Source organism: Eublepharis macularius, chromosome 11 (genome assembly GCF_028583425.1).
Source record: "Eublepharis macularius isolate TG4126 chromosome 11, MPM_Emac_v1.0, whole genome shotgun sequence".
NCBI classification, from domain to species: Eukaryota; Metazoa; Chordata; class Lepidosauria; order Squamata; family Eublepharidae; genus Eublepharis; species Eublepharis macularius.
This window is the reverse complement of record NC_072800.1, coordinates 1711415-1728529: the sequence shown is the minus strand read 5'-3', so window position 1 is coordinate 1728529 and position 17115 is coordinate 1711415. Positions and strand designations below refer to the sequence as shown.

At 47.1% G+C, this 17115-nt stretch overlaps 1 protein-coding gene across 1 annotated transcript; it reads right to left on the bottom strand.

Moving 5' to 3' along the window:
* Nucleotides 1–866: 866 nt before the first annotated feature.
* Nucleotides 867–13611, bottom strand: LOC129337675 (titin-like). Its single transcript, XM_054991571.1, has 5 exons — nucleotides 13552–13611; nucleotides 12342–12399; nucleotides 10087–10144; nucleotides 5204–9021; nucleotides 867–2979 (listed from the first exon to the last, which is right to left on the bottom strand). Exons 4-5 carry the CDS (start codon nucleotides 8245–8247, stop codon nucleotides 2886–2888), a joined length of 3138 nt encoding a protein of 1045 aa, XP_054847546.1. The 5' UTR covers nucleotides 8248–9021; nucleotides 10087–10144; nucleotides 12342–12399; nucleotides 13552–13611; the 3' UTR covers nucleotides 867–2885.
* Between the last annotated feature and the right edge of the window lie 3504 nt (nucleotides 13612–17115).

The window sequence follows — 17115 nt, the reverse complement described above, 5'->3', positions numbered from 1 at the left end:
GTTACTGGCAGAAGATAGTGAAGACTTGAAACGACTACTAATGAAGGTTAAAGAAGCACCAGACCAGAATTACAGCTGAACATCAAAAAGACAAAAGTAATGACTACTGAGGAGTTACACAATTTTAAAGCTGACAATGAGGAAATTAAATAGTTCAAGATTTTCTATTCCTTGGATCATCAACCAAAAAGGAGACTGCACCCAAGAAATCAGAAGAAGATTGAGACTTGGAAGAGCAGCTGTGACGGAACTAGAAAAGATCTTTACAGATAAGAATGTGAAAGTTGAACAGTGAAGAAAGCTGACAGGAAGAAAATTGATTCATTTGAAATGTGGTGCCGGAGGAGAGCTTTGCGGATACCATGGACAGCCAAAAAGATGAATAAGTATGTTCCAGAGCACATCAAACCTGAATTCTCCCTAGGAGCTAAAATGACAAACTGAGACTATTGTACTGAGAAAACAAGACTCTCTGTAAAAGTCAGTAATGCTAGGAAAGATGGAAGGCAGTAGGAAAGGAAGACCCAGAATGAGATGGCTTGACTCCATAAAGGAAGCCACGGCCTCCAGCTGGCAAGATCCGAGCAAGTCTGTTAATGAGAGGACATTCTGGAGGTTAGAGGTGATTTGACGGCACGTCACACACACACATGGCACAGCCAACTATTTCTTTGTGTTAGTAGTGCTTTAAGGAAAGCTTTTATTTGTTTTGTATTCCAACCAATGCCTTTGTATTTGTTGTGTGCACACCATCTATCACATTGCTCTTTATCACCTCCACTCCATTCAGGAAAGATTTCAGAAGGAACTCTCGGCAACCGTTTTTTTTCTGTATCTAAATTTTTTATTTATCTTTGGTTGCTGTAACTTATACAGAGATATATAACAAATCTGGTAACACATTTCCAACGAACTATATACAAAAAAGAAAAAATTGTTATTTACATATGGCATCAAGTTTCTAAGTGGAATTCCTCCGCTGTTCAGATGAAATATTGATCTTAAACAAATATTTTCTGTATGCTGTCACTTTATAAAAGTTGTTACGAATAAACAAGCGGGTTGTAATAGTCTTGAGTTGACATGAGTTTTTTTTTACAAAATCTTCTTTCGTCAAGAACTCTAAGACAGAAATCCATAGCTCCATGAAGTATGATTTATAATTTGGCACTTCAGAGTGTTTTATTTGATCCAATAGTTTCTTCATGATAAATTGATCCCAAGTGAGAGAAAGCCAATTTGAAATTGCCAGCACTCAATTTTCCTTCCATAAGGAAGCTATGACCGATTTGGCAGCCGATAAGAGATTTGATATTAAATGTTTACATATGGTTGGACTTGAATCATCGTGCCAATCATTTAGGAGAATGGTTTCTAGTGTCAATGGAATTGTATAGTTTAACATAGATTTGATGTGCTTGATCACCTAACACCAAAATTGCTGTATGTGGATATACTCCCACCAACAATGAAAAAAGTACCCCTCACCACAATTTTTCCAGCAGCAATTAGGGGGGACTTGTAGTTCATGTAGTGCATTTTTGTTGGAGTCAAATACCATCTTGTCATGATTTTCATAGATTGCATTCTAATACTTAGAATTTTTGTGGTAAATATACGTGATTGCCAAATGTCCTGCCACTTTTCTTCACTAGGAGGTATTTTACAATCTCTCTGCCATGCATTTTGGTATGACATCGTTTTAGAATGTGTTAGCTTAGATGTTATAAAGTTTGGGTATGGCACCTTTGTTGTTGCCCGTTCTGTCTTTTGCCAGTTTTTCAAATTCAGTTAGTGGTTTACTTAAGTTGACTTTAATGCTTGGGTCCTCAATCAAGTGTTTTACCTGAAGGTATTCATACCAAGGAATTTTTATTTTTGCTTTTTCCTCAATTTTTGATTTTTCCAGTAAGCTTCTATTTTTTAGTACATCTCTTGAGTCTGACTGGATTGCTTCTCTTCCAATGTGAAAAGGATTCTCTGCTCTTCGCTGGTTTAAAACGCTGGCCTGTAGAATGGGAGAGAAGTGAGGTAGATGTTGACTATTTGGATCTTTTGTTGTCCCATATTTGCAAAACGGTTTTAAGATAAGGATTATTGTTGATGTTTTCTGGTCTATAAGATGAAAGGTTCCAGATGCTTTCCTGACAATTTTTTCGGTAAGTATAAGTTCGTTCAATTATTTTCCAATCTGGGGCAACCTTTTAACAGATAAACTGTTGTGAGAAAATAATTTATTTAGTAGCTGTGACTGCACAGCATTGCAATGTTTGGCCCACATAATCAGGCATAAATTTGTCTTATAAAATATGCTACGCTGTGCTAGGGATAATTTAGGATTAAGGGTACTACCATGTCCTCTTCAAGTCATACCTGATCATCAAAACTGGAGATAAAATAACGTTTTTCTCTGTGATTACCAATGGTTTTCTAGCAAACAACATTTTTCTTGAACGGTCTTCATATTTGGTGAAGCACTAACAGTATACTATGAAACAGGACTCAAAATCACACGTTCCACCTATGACAACGAATGCGTCTGATTATAAACCTAACACTGAATGGCTTGTCAATGTCAGCTCTGTGGACTTTTTCACACTGTGCCATTCCTGCAGGCAGCCACAGCCAATTCTGGCTCTCTGGCAAGGGTGCTGCTGACATGATGCACCTGTCTTCAGGCAGTTTTAGAACGGTCCTGCCTTATCCATTTAAAATGCAATGTGTGAATCTTATGGGTGCCAATTTTAAATTAAAAGGAATGAAGAAGACCTGTTGAAGCCCATTGTAATTTTCACCAGCTGTGTTTATTGACTAGAGGCAGAAACAGTCTTTGGGTATATGTGTGGTATTTTGCAATCTTTTATTTCTTTAAATTCAGGTATTTGCTATTTTTTTTCAATGCTAGTTCGGCGCTTCGGAGACATCTTCACATGTAAGTGCACTGAGACTGGGGCTGCTCGCTTTGGTCCTTTGGGGACCCTAGAAGGCAAGAAGAAGAAGAAAAATAATTAGGAAGTGGTTGAATTCTTCCATGCTTGGGACTATGCTAGTTGTGATTTACTGACTTGGTCCTTCCTCAGGGATCCACTAATGCCTCTGTACTAACAGGGTTTGTAACTTTTTGTTTAAAAAAACACACCAAACTCCTGCCACAAGTGTTTCCCAGAGGTCAAAACGGGATCAGTGCACACTCCACTTTCTACTCCAGAAAAAAACCCCAGTTTCTGTTTTCAGTTATAGATGTTTGATGCCCAGATCCAGACCTTAGCATGGCAACCTCATTTCCTCAAGTGAAGCTGCTGAAGTGTCCACAGGTCCTCCGGCTCTTCTGAACGCCCCGTCAGTGTCTGTGCCAAGTCCCGGAGAGTGCGTCCATGAGAGCGGGACTTCCCAAACCCGGTTTAGGACAGGGGGCGGCCCCAAGGCAGTTCACAGTGCCCTGGGGACCATGAAAAGCCGTGGGGAAAAGCAACAGTCCAGGACACCCTAAATACTAACATTTATTTCACTGCGAGCTTTCGTAAGTCAAAGCTCACTTCTCTCCCCCCACACCCATCATCGTCCCTGCAAGACAAATTCTCAGTATGACTTTCCCTTCACACATCTGAGAAAGTGAGCTCTAACACACAGAAGTTCATATTGAAACAAATGTTGTTAGTTTTTAAGGTGCCACTAGACTTTTGGGTTATTTTGCTACAACAGACCAACATGGCTACCTCTTCGCAATTGTCATGGTAACCTTGAACCAGTCAGTCTCCCTCTCAACCTAACCTCCTTATATATTTATGCCCCACCTTTCTCTCCAATGGGGACCCAAAATGGGGACATCATTCTCTTCTCCTCCACAGTATCCTCACAACGATTCTGTGAGGTAGGTTAGGCTGAGTGTCTGTGACTGGCCCGAGGTCACCCAGCAAGCTTCCATCGCAGAGAGGGGATTGGAACCTGGGCCTCCCAGATTTCAGTCTAACAGTAACCACTACACTCGTATTCTGCTTTCCTAGTAGTAGTTGTTATTTACAGTCCACCTCTCTCACTGAGACTCAAGGCGGATTACATTGAGTGAGACTGAGACAGTCAATATCGAGGACATTTCAATAGGGTAAGTAAATGAAAGTTTACAGAAACAACTTTTAGCAAAAATCCAATTCAAAGTTGAAGAAATGCAGAAAGAGAGCATAAGCAACTCACAACACAGAACTACCCAGCAGGATCATACTTAAAGCAACAGTTAGTACATAGGAGCACATACTTAATGCAACAGATAGGACGTAAGGCAACATAGTGGTGAAGTCTATGGGTCCCTATCTCTTTAGTGAATCCAGCTTGAACATCTGGCATTTCTTGTTCCATATATGGTAAGAATCTATTTGAGACCACCTCTCTACAATACAACCCTCCTATCTGAGTAAAAAGCCCTCTTGAATAACTCAGTTTTGCATCATTTGTGGAAAGCCGAGAGCGCTCTCCTGACCTCCTCAGGCAGGCCATTTCATAAGGCGGGGCCGCCAAAGTGAATGCACATGTAAGAGCAGCAGTTGATTTCGCCCATGTGCGAGGTGGAACCTGCAGAAGACCCTGTTCAGATGAGCAAAGCTGCCGTGGAGGAGCAGAGGGAGGGATGCGGTCCCGTAGGTATGCTGGACCAAGGACATGAAGAGCCTTGCATGTGATAGCCAATACCCTGAACTGAGCATGGAAACTGATAACTGAGCCAGGATGGGGGTGATGTTCAAGCTCCTACTCGCTCCTGGTAACAGCTGAGCTTGGGTCTCTAAGGTCCCACTGCTACATTACCCAACACTTAAAGTTGTTGCAAGGGATAGCAAGGAGGAAGAGAGAACAGTGCATGCCACCCTGAGCCTCTTAAATGAAAGGTAGGATAAAGTTGCACTAGTAAGACCAATCAAAATAAAACAATGCAGCGCAAACAGGGAGCCAGCTGTGTATGCCATCTGATAATGAAATAACACACTCCAGGCACCAAGCGTGGCTTCTGCTCAATGTGTAAAGCACTTAGGCTACAGAGATCACAGAAAAATGTGTTTGTTTGTTTGTCTTCTAGCCTGCCCTCCCCACAAGTGGGCTCAGAGCAGGTTACGACAGGTATAAAATACATTAAAATCACAATAAAACCAGATCATAATTTCCATAAAATACAATTTCCAATACCACTACGGCAGAGTAGTCTTTTACTACTCACCTTCTGGATGGCACATGATCACTGACCATCTTCTGTAAGGCTGGTATCCTGTCCTTCACACGGAGATCAGGAAATGAGGTTTGCACCTGAGCTTCTGTACACAGGCGAGATGTGCGCCATTTCTTGCCCTTGGGTATTTCAACAAAGGAAGTTTGTACCTGTGCTTCAGTAAATAGGGGAGGTTTGGGCTTCTTCTCCACGCTGGACATTTGTTCTGGTCGCTTCTCCTCTTGGCTTTCCAATAGCATTGGAAATAAAGGCGAATCTTCATCAAAGGGCAAGCCAAGATCAGCAGTTTGCTTTTGTACTTCTGCTTCTTGTCTAGAGGACCACACTTCAAGCAGGGATATTGGTTCCTGAGTCTGTGCAGGGAGCGCAGCTTCCACACTGGCAGATGTTGGCAGGCACACTGGGCTGGCAGGGACGGTAGATTCAGGAGTGGCACTAGCCAAATCGGTCTTGGAAGACAGCATCTGGGCACTGGGTGGCGCATCCAGGGTCTGCAGATCCAGTTGTGAGGATTGGGCCCTGGTACCAGTTGGCGACGGGCTTGACTTCGGCAATTCAAAGCTTTCCATTGGCTCCCTTTCTTTCCACATTTCAAGCAAGGAGGTTTGCTTCTCAGGGTTGAGTTGTTCGGGGGGTTGAGATTCAGGGGTGGCTATTTGCACTGGACTTTCAGGTCGTGATTGGAGAAGAGGGTCTTCCATGGATTTTGGCAAATCCATCTGAGATGTCTGTATCTGGGCATTACCTAGTTCTTTTGCCTTCCATATGTCAATGAAGGAGGTTTGTGCCTCAGTTTCAGGTTGAGATGGGGGAGGAGACTTGGTTGTCTCCGGTGTGGGTAACTGAACGACGTTTTCAGATTGAGATGGGAGAGGAGGTTCTTCCAAGGATTCTGACATGTCCATCTCAGAGGTCTGTGCCAGGGAATCGCTTACTTCCTTTGCCTTCCATATGTCAGGGAAGGAGGTTTGCGCCTCAGAGTCAAGTTGAGAGGGAGGTGGAGTCTTATCGGTCTCTAGTGTGGGGAACTGCACAACATCTTCAGGCTGTGGGGGCAGAGGAGGCTCTTCCAAGGATATTTCCACGTCTGTCTGAGAGGTCTGTGCCCGGGAATCCCGGAGATCTTTTGTCCTCCATATGTCAAGGAGAGAGGTTTGCACCTGGGAATCCATTTGTGATGGTGGAGGAGACTCTAATTCTGCCTCTTTCATATCCAGCATTGAGGTCTGCAGCTGAACGTCAGTGTGCAAGCGTGATGCACGCCATGTGCTTCCCGTAGGAATTTCAACATCTGAGGTTTGTACCACAGCATCAGTTTGTGATGACTGAGGAAGCTCTTCTTGTGCAGCTGGAATCTCAAGTAGGGAAGTTTGTGCTTGTCTGTCAGCTTTTTCTTTTTCCCTCCACATATCTGGCACAGATGTTTGTACCTCCACATCTGTGTGTAATGGAGAATTCTCTTCCTTTCGCACCAGGAATTCAGATTTCTTCTCCTGCACTTCGTCTGGCTCTTTTGCTTTCCATATTTCAAGAAACGAGGTCTGTGCCTGTCTCTCAATTTGTTCTGTTGGAGGAGACTCAGTCACCTGCTTTGGCAACTCTGTTACTGAGGTCTGTGTTTGAACATCAGCTCTTTCTTCTGCCTTCGAAATGTCAAATGATGACGTTTGCACCTGACTGTCAATTACTAAGGGAGGAGGGACCTCTGTTTCTGTTCTGGCTAAATCAAAGTCCGCAGTCTGTATTTGGGCATCAGCTGCACCTCTTGCTTGCCATATTTCAAGCAAGGATGTTTGTGTCTGGGTGTCATTCCATGATTGATGGCAAGGTTCCCCTTCTCCCACTGCTAGCTCATGCTCAGAGGTCTGCAGCTCAGCATCAGCTTGAAGGCGTGATGCCCGCCACTTATTTCCCTGGGGTATTTCAACAGAAGATGTTTGTACCTCACTGTCAACTGTCAGTGATACAAGAGGCTCCCTTTGGACTGGTGCCTGAGAGGCTATTTGCACTTCAGGAAATTCATGGTACCACTTGCGGATCTGAGCTTCCATTATTTGAGGTGTAATAAGATAATCCCTTCCTTCTATCACCTCCTCCTGATTTCCATCCATGGTCTCAACCAGAGACAAGGAAGAATACTTATGCAGATCAGTGACTGAAGTCCTTCCCTGGGGCTCAATCAGAGATGAAGAAGAGAGCTTCTTCAGTAGTTCCAGGTCAGATGTTTGTACCTGGACTTCTCTTGTTGGGGTTGAGAGTTGAAGCTTCCCTGCTGGCTCATAACCTGAGGTCGGTATCACTTGTGCTGAAGAAGGGCGCATCTTCAGAAGCTCAGAGTTTAAGACCTGGACTTGATCTACAGATTCTGACAGAGAAGAAGGCTTCCTCTGTAATTGCATGTGCGGATCAGTCACTGACAGGGAAGAAACTTTCTTCAGTAATTCAGTACGGGAAGGGGATTCCATTGTTTCAATCTGTGACAGCACAGAAAGCTTCTTTAGCAGTTCAATAGTTGATGTCTGGACTTGTGCATCAGACTGTAATCGTGACGAACGCCACTTATCCTTTTCCAAAATCTCAGGGTCAGATGTCTGTACTCCAATTTCAATCGGTTCAGATGGGAAAGACTTCTCTTCTATGGCAAGAGGGGCCTCCAACTCCTCTCCTTTATCTAACTTGAGCTTTGAAGGTTGCACCAGTATTACACCTTGTGGCAGAGGAACAGGCTTTTCTAGTGAAATATTCGATGTTTGTACCTGGGCAGCAGCTTTAAGCCGTGCAGAACGCCAGTCATTCCCAGGTGGTATTGCCACAGGTAATGTTTGCACCTCAGCATCAGTGTATAAGGGATACAATGTGCTGAAATCCATCTCTGACAGCTGAGAAGGAGACCTCTTACTCTGTTGCTCAGTGTCTATGGATGATGTATCTTCTTTTTCTGACATATAGTCTGAAAACGAAGTCTGAACATGGATGTCTGTTTGCGAAGGAGGCATTTCAAGATTTGAAGTTTGTACCTGGGCCTCAACTAACATTGGTAAAGAAGCTATTTTCTCCAATACTTCTCTATAGGAGGGCTGCACCTGAATTGAGATGACAGACTCCCTCTCAGGTAAGGAAAGAAAGGAGGTTTGCACTTGGGCCTCTGTTTCTCTGGGCAAAGAAAGCAGTGATGTTTGCACTTGAGCTTCAGCGCATGATTCTCTCGGTAGTTCAGTAAACGAAGTTTGGACTTGGGCCTCAGTTTCAAATGGGGCTGGACTCCGTAAGGAGAGGAAGGAGGTTTGCACCTGGGCCTCTGTTTCTCTGGGCAAAGAAAGCAGTGATGTTTGAACTTGAGCTTCAGTGCATGATTCTCTCGGTAGTTCAATAAACGAAGTTTGTACTTGGACCTCAGTTTCAAACGGGGCTGGACTCCGTAAGGAGAGAAAGGAGGTTTGCACCTGGGCCTCTGTTTCTCTGGGCAAAAAACCCAGTGATGTTTGCACTTGAGCTTCAGCGCATGATTCTCTCGGTAGTTCAGTAAATGAAGTTTGTACTTGGGCCTCAGTTTCAAATGGGGCTAGACTCCGTAAGGAGAGAAAGGAGGTTTGTGCCTGGGCCTCGGCGTCTCTTGGAAAACTCAGAAACGAGGTTTGGACCTGAGCGTCAGTCTCTGAGGCTGACTCTATCTCCTCAATGGGCAGTGAAACAAGCGATGTTTGCACCTCAACTTCATTATGTAACCGTGACCAACGCCACCTATTTCCTTCTGGGATTTCCACGTTGGAAGTTTGCGCCTCGGCCTCAATATACAAGTCTTCATCTTCCTGTTTGGACAAAAAGGATGCACACATCTTACTTTCAAAGTTAGAAATGGCTAACAGTTACTTTTCTCCCTAGGGATCTTCATTCAGAATCTCTAACAAAACATTCCCAGTACTCCTGCTAAACGATCTCCCCAGTTCTTTGAGGGAAGCTAATGTGATAGAAAATGGAAAAGCAAAAGTAGGATGCACATTCACTCCACATTCAGCTTTCTCATCATCATCTTTGCCCACACAGAGTCTATCATTCCTTACCCCATCCACAGCAAACTTGTAGAATCCTACTATATAAAAGGCAAGCCATATTGGTGACGTGGATAAAGAGTCACTGCCAATATGGTTTGCTTAGGAGGGGGCGGGGAAGGCAGGCGCGCTCCTCCCAAGGCTCCGCAGCGGATGCGGGAAGGCCCAGCACACTGGCAGGGAGAGCCGCGCTCCTGCACGGGCCTTCTCCATCATTCCAGCAGCCTCCTCGGAGTCTCCAGGGAGTTGTGCTGCTGCAGCCGCCGAGGCACCGGGAAGGCCAGCCTTGCCCTCAGCATGCCCTGAGCAGGCCGGGGTGTCACAACAGGCCAAAGAGTGCTGCTGCACTCCGCACCAGCCTGATTTCTACCCATTTGAGGCTGAATCGGGCTGGTGTGGATCTCAGGAACACTGCTGGGGCGGCACGATGACCATGGAGTGATCCTGCACTCCGCACCGGTCTGATCTGGGCCCATTTGAGGCGGAAATTGGTGCGCTGCAGAGCGCAGGAATGCTGCCGGAGCAGCATGACTGCCCCTAGAGTGTGCTGTGCTCCACACCCGCCCAATTTCTGCCTGCTTGAGGCCAAATTGGGTCAGGGTGGAGCTCAGGAGTGCTGTCAGGGCAGTGCGATGGGCCCTGGAGCGCTTCCGCACTCCTCACTGGCCCGATTTCTGCCCACTTAAGGTCAAACTGGGCCATTGCAAAGTGCAGGAATACTACCGGGGCAGCACATGCCCTCCCAACGCCCCAGTAGAACCCATTGTATCGTTAAAAACAATGGGCTTTGTTGCTAGTAAGAAAATATTTTTTTAATTTCATTACCTGTTCTAGCTCTGGTGGGGGTGGAGGTTTCACGTAATCAGACTCATTGATATTAATGCTGCAATACATGAGACAACAAATATTATTAGAGTGTATTAGATGGCCAGAAATGGCAACCAGGGCATTAGGTATATCAGCGGTATCATGTAGTGGACCTGTGGGAAGATAAACATTCACTGAGAAAAAGGACTGAAAATACAGACAGGGTTATGGACAGGGGTTGCCAGCTTCTAGTTAGAGGCTGGATTTTTCCTGGAACCACCTTTGATCCTCAGATGACAGAGATCTGTTCCCCTGGAGAAAAGGGTGGCTTTGGAGGCAGATTCTACGGTATGCCATAGAGTACAAGAGAAATGGAAGTTGTTCCCAGATACGCCCCCCCCCCAGAAATCTCCACAAAGGGCCAAGCTACAAGTGACGAATGACACTTGAGCGGCAAGTGAACAGACCCACATGTATTCCTCCCTGTTCACTTGCACTCCACTTGCGCTCCACTACGTGATTGAGTGGAGCGCAAGTGGAGTGCAAGTGAACAGGGAGGAATACATGTGGGTCTGTTCACTTGCCGCTCAAGTGTCATTCGTCACTTGTAGCTTGGCCCAAATTTTCAGATGCCAGAGCTGGCAAACCTGGTTATGAATTATGAAGGCATCCAACAATTCTACTTTCAAATTACCTGAATGATATAATCCAAGTATGCCATACAGAGGTGGTAGGCATTTTGCTAGCAGACCTTGATCCTGACGATATGGATACCATCTCTAGACTCTGTGCAGCTGCTGAAGTCTACCATAGTTCAGTGCTGATTATACTTGGTATTTTTATATTTTCTATGTAATAGTTTCATGTAAAATTTTTGACACTGTATGTTTAATTTTGCTGGTGTATGACGGACTGGCTGACTGCAGGAGTTTTACCGTAGCAAAGTTGAAGAATAAGGAAATAATTTTTTTATATCTAACTGAGAAATAATAGCTAATGAAAAAGCCACACACACACACGCACGCACGCACGCACGCACGCACGCACACACACACACACACGGGAAAAACCCCAAAGAAATATTTTGTCTTTTAGACGGAGTGAAATTTTTCTCAAAGCAACATGAAATGCACAACATGCAAAGGTCTGAGACTTTTTCAATTTGTTCAAACAGGGGGAAATGGGAAGTTTTGGGGAGCACGGGAAAAATCCTCTCTCCTGTGAAGTATTTCTTTTCGAATAAAGCGCTTCACTCATTTCAAATGAGTCTGAAGACTCCCCCAATTTTTCCAGTGGAAAAACTGAGGCTAGGAAGATTCCCACATTTCAGCCATTCAGTCATGTTCAGGAGGGCATCCGCTCCTCTGCTTTACCCTAAAAAAACCACCACCACCACCACCACCCTGTGAGATCTGTTGGGCTGAGAGTCTTCATGAGGACCTTCCACATCGGACTGGGGTTCTGAACCTAGATCCCAGATCCTAGTCTGAATCGTGTCCATTACACCGCACTGCTTTCACGGGGTGGCTACTATGGAACAGCACCTGCTTTGCAATGCGGGAATCAGCTCCGTATGCGGTCAGACTTGCCCCCATCATATTAGAAAGCTTATGATTATGACTTTGCTATAAGTCCCTTCTCTGAATTTGCTTCAAGCACTAAAACTATTACCCAAGCAGGCAGAAAAAAGTGGAAGCAGCTGCCTAAGCAGGCAGAACGATGGAAGCCATTCTTCCTCCCTCCCGGACGTCTAGATGGTAACTATCACCCAATCCTTGAAACTCTATCCAACTTTCACCACTGCTTTCTACGTAGTTAGTTCTGTATGCATGTGCTGTGTGTGTTTTGTGTGCCATCGATCTTTATTATTTTAAATTTTAAAACCCTTTTGGTTAAAATGTCTGTCTGGTTATTGAAAGAAGTTCTCTAGCTGGGACAATCCTCATACCCATTAGTGGAGATCCCTCCGTTACCCCCTCGCTGCCTTCCTGCTTGCTGCCAACTCCTCCCCAACTCGCAAGGAGACCTTCCCTTTGGGTAACAGCTCTTTATGCAAAATTCAGCAAACAGCTCTTACCAACCAGCTTGCTCTCTCCTCGCTGGTACACCATATTCCCTTCCCTTCTCATATGAGATCTAACACACAAGCAATCTGCATACGATCGGTGCATTCACATGACTTTTGTGTTCTGTAGTAATTAACTGGACAAGCTTCTAAGTATGAGTGAATGCAGTTCCATTTAGTGGATTAGGAAAAAGGTAAGGAAACTTACCAAGTTGAAGACTGAGTTTCTGGTGGGCCAGCACAGCAAAAAAATTTCCTCCAGCTTCCTATAAAACAGAGAGGAGGCCATTTCAAGGCAACATGCTTCATTACGGATTCCTCTCAGGAATACCTGCTCACAGACAACACCACGAAGCTGACTCTTAATTCTAGTTGGCCTCCAAGTGGGGAAGAATCTTTACTTCCACCATTATCACTTTCCCAGGCATGCAACATTCCTGAGCAGGAGACAGAAAATGGCATGCATTAAGAGAAGCAGAGGCTCTCAGCCAAAAACCTAGGGATGCTAGCACCCAGGGGTGCTAGCACAGAGCTTCTGGGACATTTATTTAACCGCTGCTTACAGCGGCTGTCTCAAGTAAGATCTGGTCACATGTGTGTCATTCCCTCAAACTGGTGTTGCGTGCAGGGTCAGGTCACCTGATCTGGAAATGGCCAGTATCTAGTCCGTCTTTCTCACTGAGACTCAAGGCAGATTACACAGCGTAAATCAATGCAATTAATAGGATGTGACATCTAAAACAAACAATGTACGACTAGGATTACTGAAATCTGAAACAAGAATAAAATATTAGACCCGATACAGAGAAAATAATGCCTTGACAGTGGGAGTGCACTGTGGGAATGCAACAAATGGACATTTATAGATAATCCAGAGTCCCTTTTCCTTTATTAATGCTTTCCTGAATCATTCAGTTATAATACAGCCCTGTTACTTTTATAGAAATGCCCTCCTGAACACATGCTTTGTGAAATGAGAAAAGCACGTGATCCTTCCTCAGGGAGGCCATTCTACAAGATAACCCACAGGGATTGGTGGTTGCTGATCTCGCCAGTTTGCAGAAGGCCCTGCTCAGATCAGCCAAGCTGTAATGGTGGGGCATAGGAGGAGTCCTGTAGATATGAAGGACCAAGGTCACGAAGAGCTTTGGGTGCGATGGCCAAAACCTTCAATTAAGCCCAGTTACTAACAGGCAGCCAACGGAGTGACCGCAGAATAGGTGTAGTATGTACGCCTGCCTCTTAATAACAGTGAAACTGTGGCACTCTGCACATACATCACAATAGCGCATTACAATAGTCTAGATGTTTCTGCGGCATGGGTTCAGGTGGCCCGACGGGCTGAGTCACGGTGGTGTGGCAGTCCGTGTCTGTTTTATTTTGGGGATGACCATCTAGAAATATGGTAACTAAATTACTTGAGGACGTCCACTCGGCATGGAGGGTCGTCACGCCCGTGACTCGGCAGGCGAGGGAGCGACTCCCCCCCCCCCCAGCTCTCCTGTCCGCCGGGCGGGCCCACCGGCAAGCCCCGCCACCCCCTCTGGCGGCGCCACGCAGGGCAACGGCGGAAGGGCCCCCACCGGGGCTTGCTCTGCGCCGGGCGGCTCCGGGCTCATCCCCGGGCGGCACGAAAGGGCCACGAGCGCGGCCTTGGGCGGGCGCCGGAGGCCTCTTCGCGGCTCCCGGGAGTCCCCCGGTCCCGGGCGGGGGGCCACGGCCGGCTGCCAGGGCGGAGGGGCTGCCGCGGGGCCTCGCCTCCCTCCCCCGGCGAGTTCCGCGGCGCAGCTTTGCTTTCGCGGTTGGACTCCATCAGCCCCGCCCAGGCCCCAGGCCTCGGGGCGATTCCTTGGCGCTGGAAAGCTGGAGGCCGGCTCAGCCACCGAGGGCCTCCGCCAGTCGGGAGGGCGAAGCCGGGAGGCTCTTGCGGGGCTCTCAGGGGGGCCCGCCGCGGGATTAGGGCCCGGCCCTTCCCCTCCCCTCCCCTCCCCTCCGCGCCCACGTCCGAGGGGGGCCCTCCAAGAAGCGGGCGGCGGCCTTGGCCGTCTCCGCGCCGCCACTCGGCCTGGCCGGCATTGGCGGCCCGCCTTTCTGGCCGAGGCTCGGGGTGGGGGGGGGGTGAGGGGCGGCCATTTTAAAAGGGGGCGGGGCGGGGCCCGGGGGCGCGGCCGAAAGAGCAGCCGGGGGCGGGGCGCGCCAGAAGCGGCTCCGCCCCGCTCCCCCCTCCCGCCCTCGGCGCCTCTTGGCCGGCGCGCCCTCCCGGCCCCCCTGCGCCGAAGCGCCTCACGGCGAGCGCGGGGCGGGCCCAAGCGAAGCGCCGCCCTGGCCCCGGCCACGCCCCGGCGGGCGCGCCTCGGGCGGGGAGGCTCACCTTTGCGGGTGCCCATGTTGGCCTCCCGGGCCCGGCTCTGAGCCCGCCGCGCCGCCGCCGCCGCCGCCGCCCTGACGTCGCCCGGGGGCTTTTTGGCGTCACGCCGCCCGGGTTCTGCCGGCCTGTGCGCCGGGGGCCCTTCCCAGGCGCGGAGGCCGGGCGGCGGAGCCGGGCCTGGGGCGGCTGGAGGGCGCGCTCCGGGGGACGGGCCTTGGGGGTCGCTCGGCCCCCCGGGTCGCCCTTCCGCGGAGGCCCAAAGACCGAGGGGTGGGAGTTATGCCCAGGCGCGCGGGGACGGGAGGGCCCCCGGGAAGGAAAGCGTCGCCTGTTCCTTCCTGCGGGGTTTCGGGGTGAGGAAAGGCGCTCCGGGCGGATCTGCCAGGCGCCTGCCCGAAGCCCTCGCTGGGCTCGCCCGCCGCCCTCCCGAACTAGCCTTTCCGCTGCCTTGGATTCCGCCTCGATCCAGACGACCGGAGTCACGCAGTTCCTCACCTCGCAGATTGCTGAGCAAAACTGTATACGTTTACTTCTGAGGAACCCTACCCGTGTCCCGGTGTCATTGATCTAGAGTCTCAGAACAAAATTAGAGTCCAAGAGCAGCTGAGAGACCAAGGAACTTTTCCAGAGTGTATAAGCTTTTGTGAGTCAAAGCTAGCTTTTGTCAGGTAACACAATATATATAACGCTGCAACATTTTTTTTCAGGAGCTCAGGCACATTTGTCAGTGTTTTGGGGGAAAGAAGTTGTAATCCCCAAAAAGAAGCTGAGGACTGTCATGACCCCAAACTCCTGTACCATCCCGGAAATTCACGGCTACTCCACCTCCACCCCGACTTTACACCCAAAGAAAGGCCAAAAAACCCCAAACCCTCCAGGACCCCTGGCTATTCTGGCCTGCAGGAACATTCTTGAACAATCACACACACACACACACACACACACACACACACGGATGTGTCATACATCTACAAATATCTTTAAAATGACATGGTACTGTTACATACATCATTACACACATTTAACAAAACGTGTTTCAGCTGTGAAGCCTTCCCCAGAGGGTTTGTTTGTTTAATATACACCATATTTTATAGAATACCTGACCAGGCACTGTATAAACAGGAAAATTGTAGATACTCATGTTCCCACTTCTTCATTCAAATAGAATAGGACTACAAATGATACATTAGTGTAGATGATAATTTTTAAGTAGTCCAGATCTCTGTAAACCATATTAAGAATGGTGTGTATAGCCCAAGGAATCCAAAAGCATCCCCCTAACTAGCAACATAATTTCCACATTTTACCAACTTGTCAGCAAGAACATCATGTGGAAAAGCCTTACTAAAATCAAGATAGCATTGTCCTGATCTAAGAAAGTAGTAACTTTATCAAAATAGGAGAAAAGAGTAGTTTGACATAACTTGTTCTTGAGGAAGCAATGTTGGCTCTTGGTAAATAACTAAATGCTCAAGGACTGAATGCTTGATGATTTGTTCCAGAAGCTTTCCAGGTATGGATGTAAGCTGACAGGTCAGTAGTTTCCTGAATCTTCCTTTTTCCACTTCTTGAAGATGGGGCAGCATTTGCCCACCTCCAATTTTCTGCCAACTCACCTGTTCTTCAAGAATTGTCAAAGATTACAAACGGAGGCTCTGAAATTACATCAACAAGTTCCCCTAGTCCCTAGGTTGCAATTTTATCAGGCCCTGAAGACTTGATTTCATTTAAAGGTGTCTATGCCTTTCCTAGGCTGTATTTCCTTTCCTTCATATGTTTTCTTTTTGCCAGGTCAAGCGGTTTCCCTTTCAAGAGAAGACTCGGGCAAAGTCCCTGCGCTCTTATCATCTGTTGAAATTCCAGTTTCCTTTCCCCACAGTGGGCGACCACTTCCTTGGTCTTCTTGCTCCAAACATAATCAAAGAACCCTTTTTTGTGCTTAGCATCTCTCACTAGCCTAAACTCATAACACTTTCCCTACAAGCACTGGCTATATGTTCATCATTGGTTCTATGATTCTGCTTCCATTTCCTAAACATGTTTTTAATTCTCAGCTCATTAGAAAGCTATTTATGGAGCCACCCTGGCTTCTTTAAGTACCTCCCATTTTTCCTTTTCATTGGAATAGTTGTGATTGTTCTTTCAATATCTCTCATTAAATAAACTCCCACCATCTTCAACTCCCTTCTCCTTGAGTATTTCTGACTGTGGGATTCTATCCAGCATATCTTTGAGCTTGTTGAAATTAGCTTTTCTAAAGTCCAGATTGTATATGTTCAGCTTTCCCTTCCCCCAAGATCTTAAATTCCAAAATGACATGGTCACTACAACCTAGGTTTCCCACTAACTTCACCTCACCAGCCAGTTATTTCTTGGAATCAGATCCAAGATAACGGACTTAGTTTCTTCCTCCAACTTCTGAAAGATGAAACTGTCGGCAAGACAAGTCAAGAATTTATTAGACCTTTCATTTTTAGCAGAGTTTAATTCCAGCAGATGTCAGAGGATTTGAAATCTCCCATGACCACCTTGAAAATTTTGTATTATGGTCTAGGAGTGTATGATCCAAGTTCTCTGTGGTACCCCCAATTTACAGAATGGCCTGCCTGAAGAG

Bases quoted from the DNA above. Each gene is read 5' to 3' on its own strand.
- LOC129337675 (XM_054991571.1), bottom strand. From the start codon at position 8,247: ATGTTAGTTGAGGCCCAGGTACAAACTTCAAATCTTGAAATGCCTCCT. The intron at 2,980-5,203 runs GTGAGTAGTAAA...CTTGCCTTCTAG, and splicing joins GATCATGTGCCATCCAGAAG to GGTCCCCAAAGGACCAAAGC.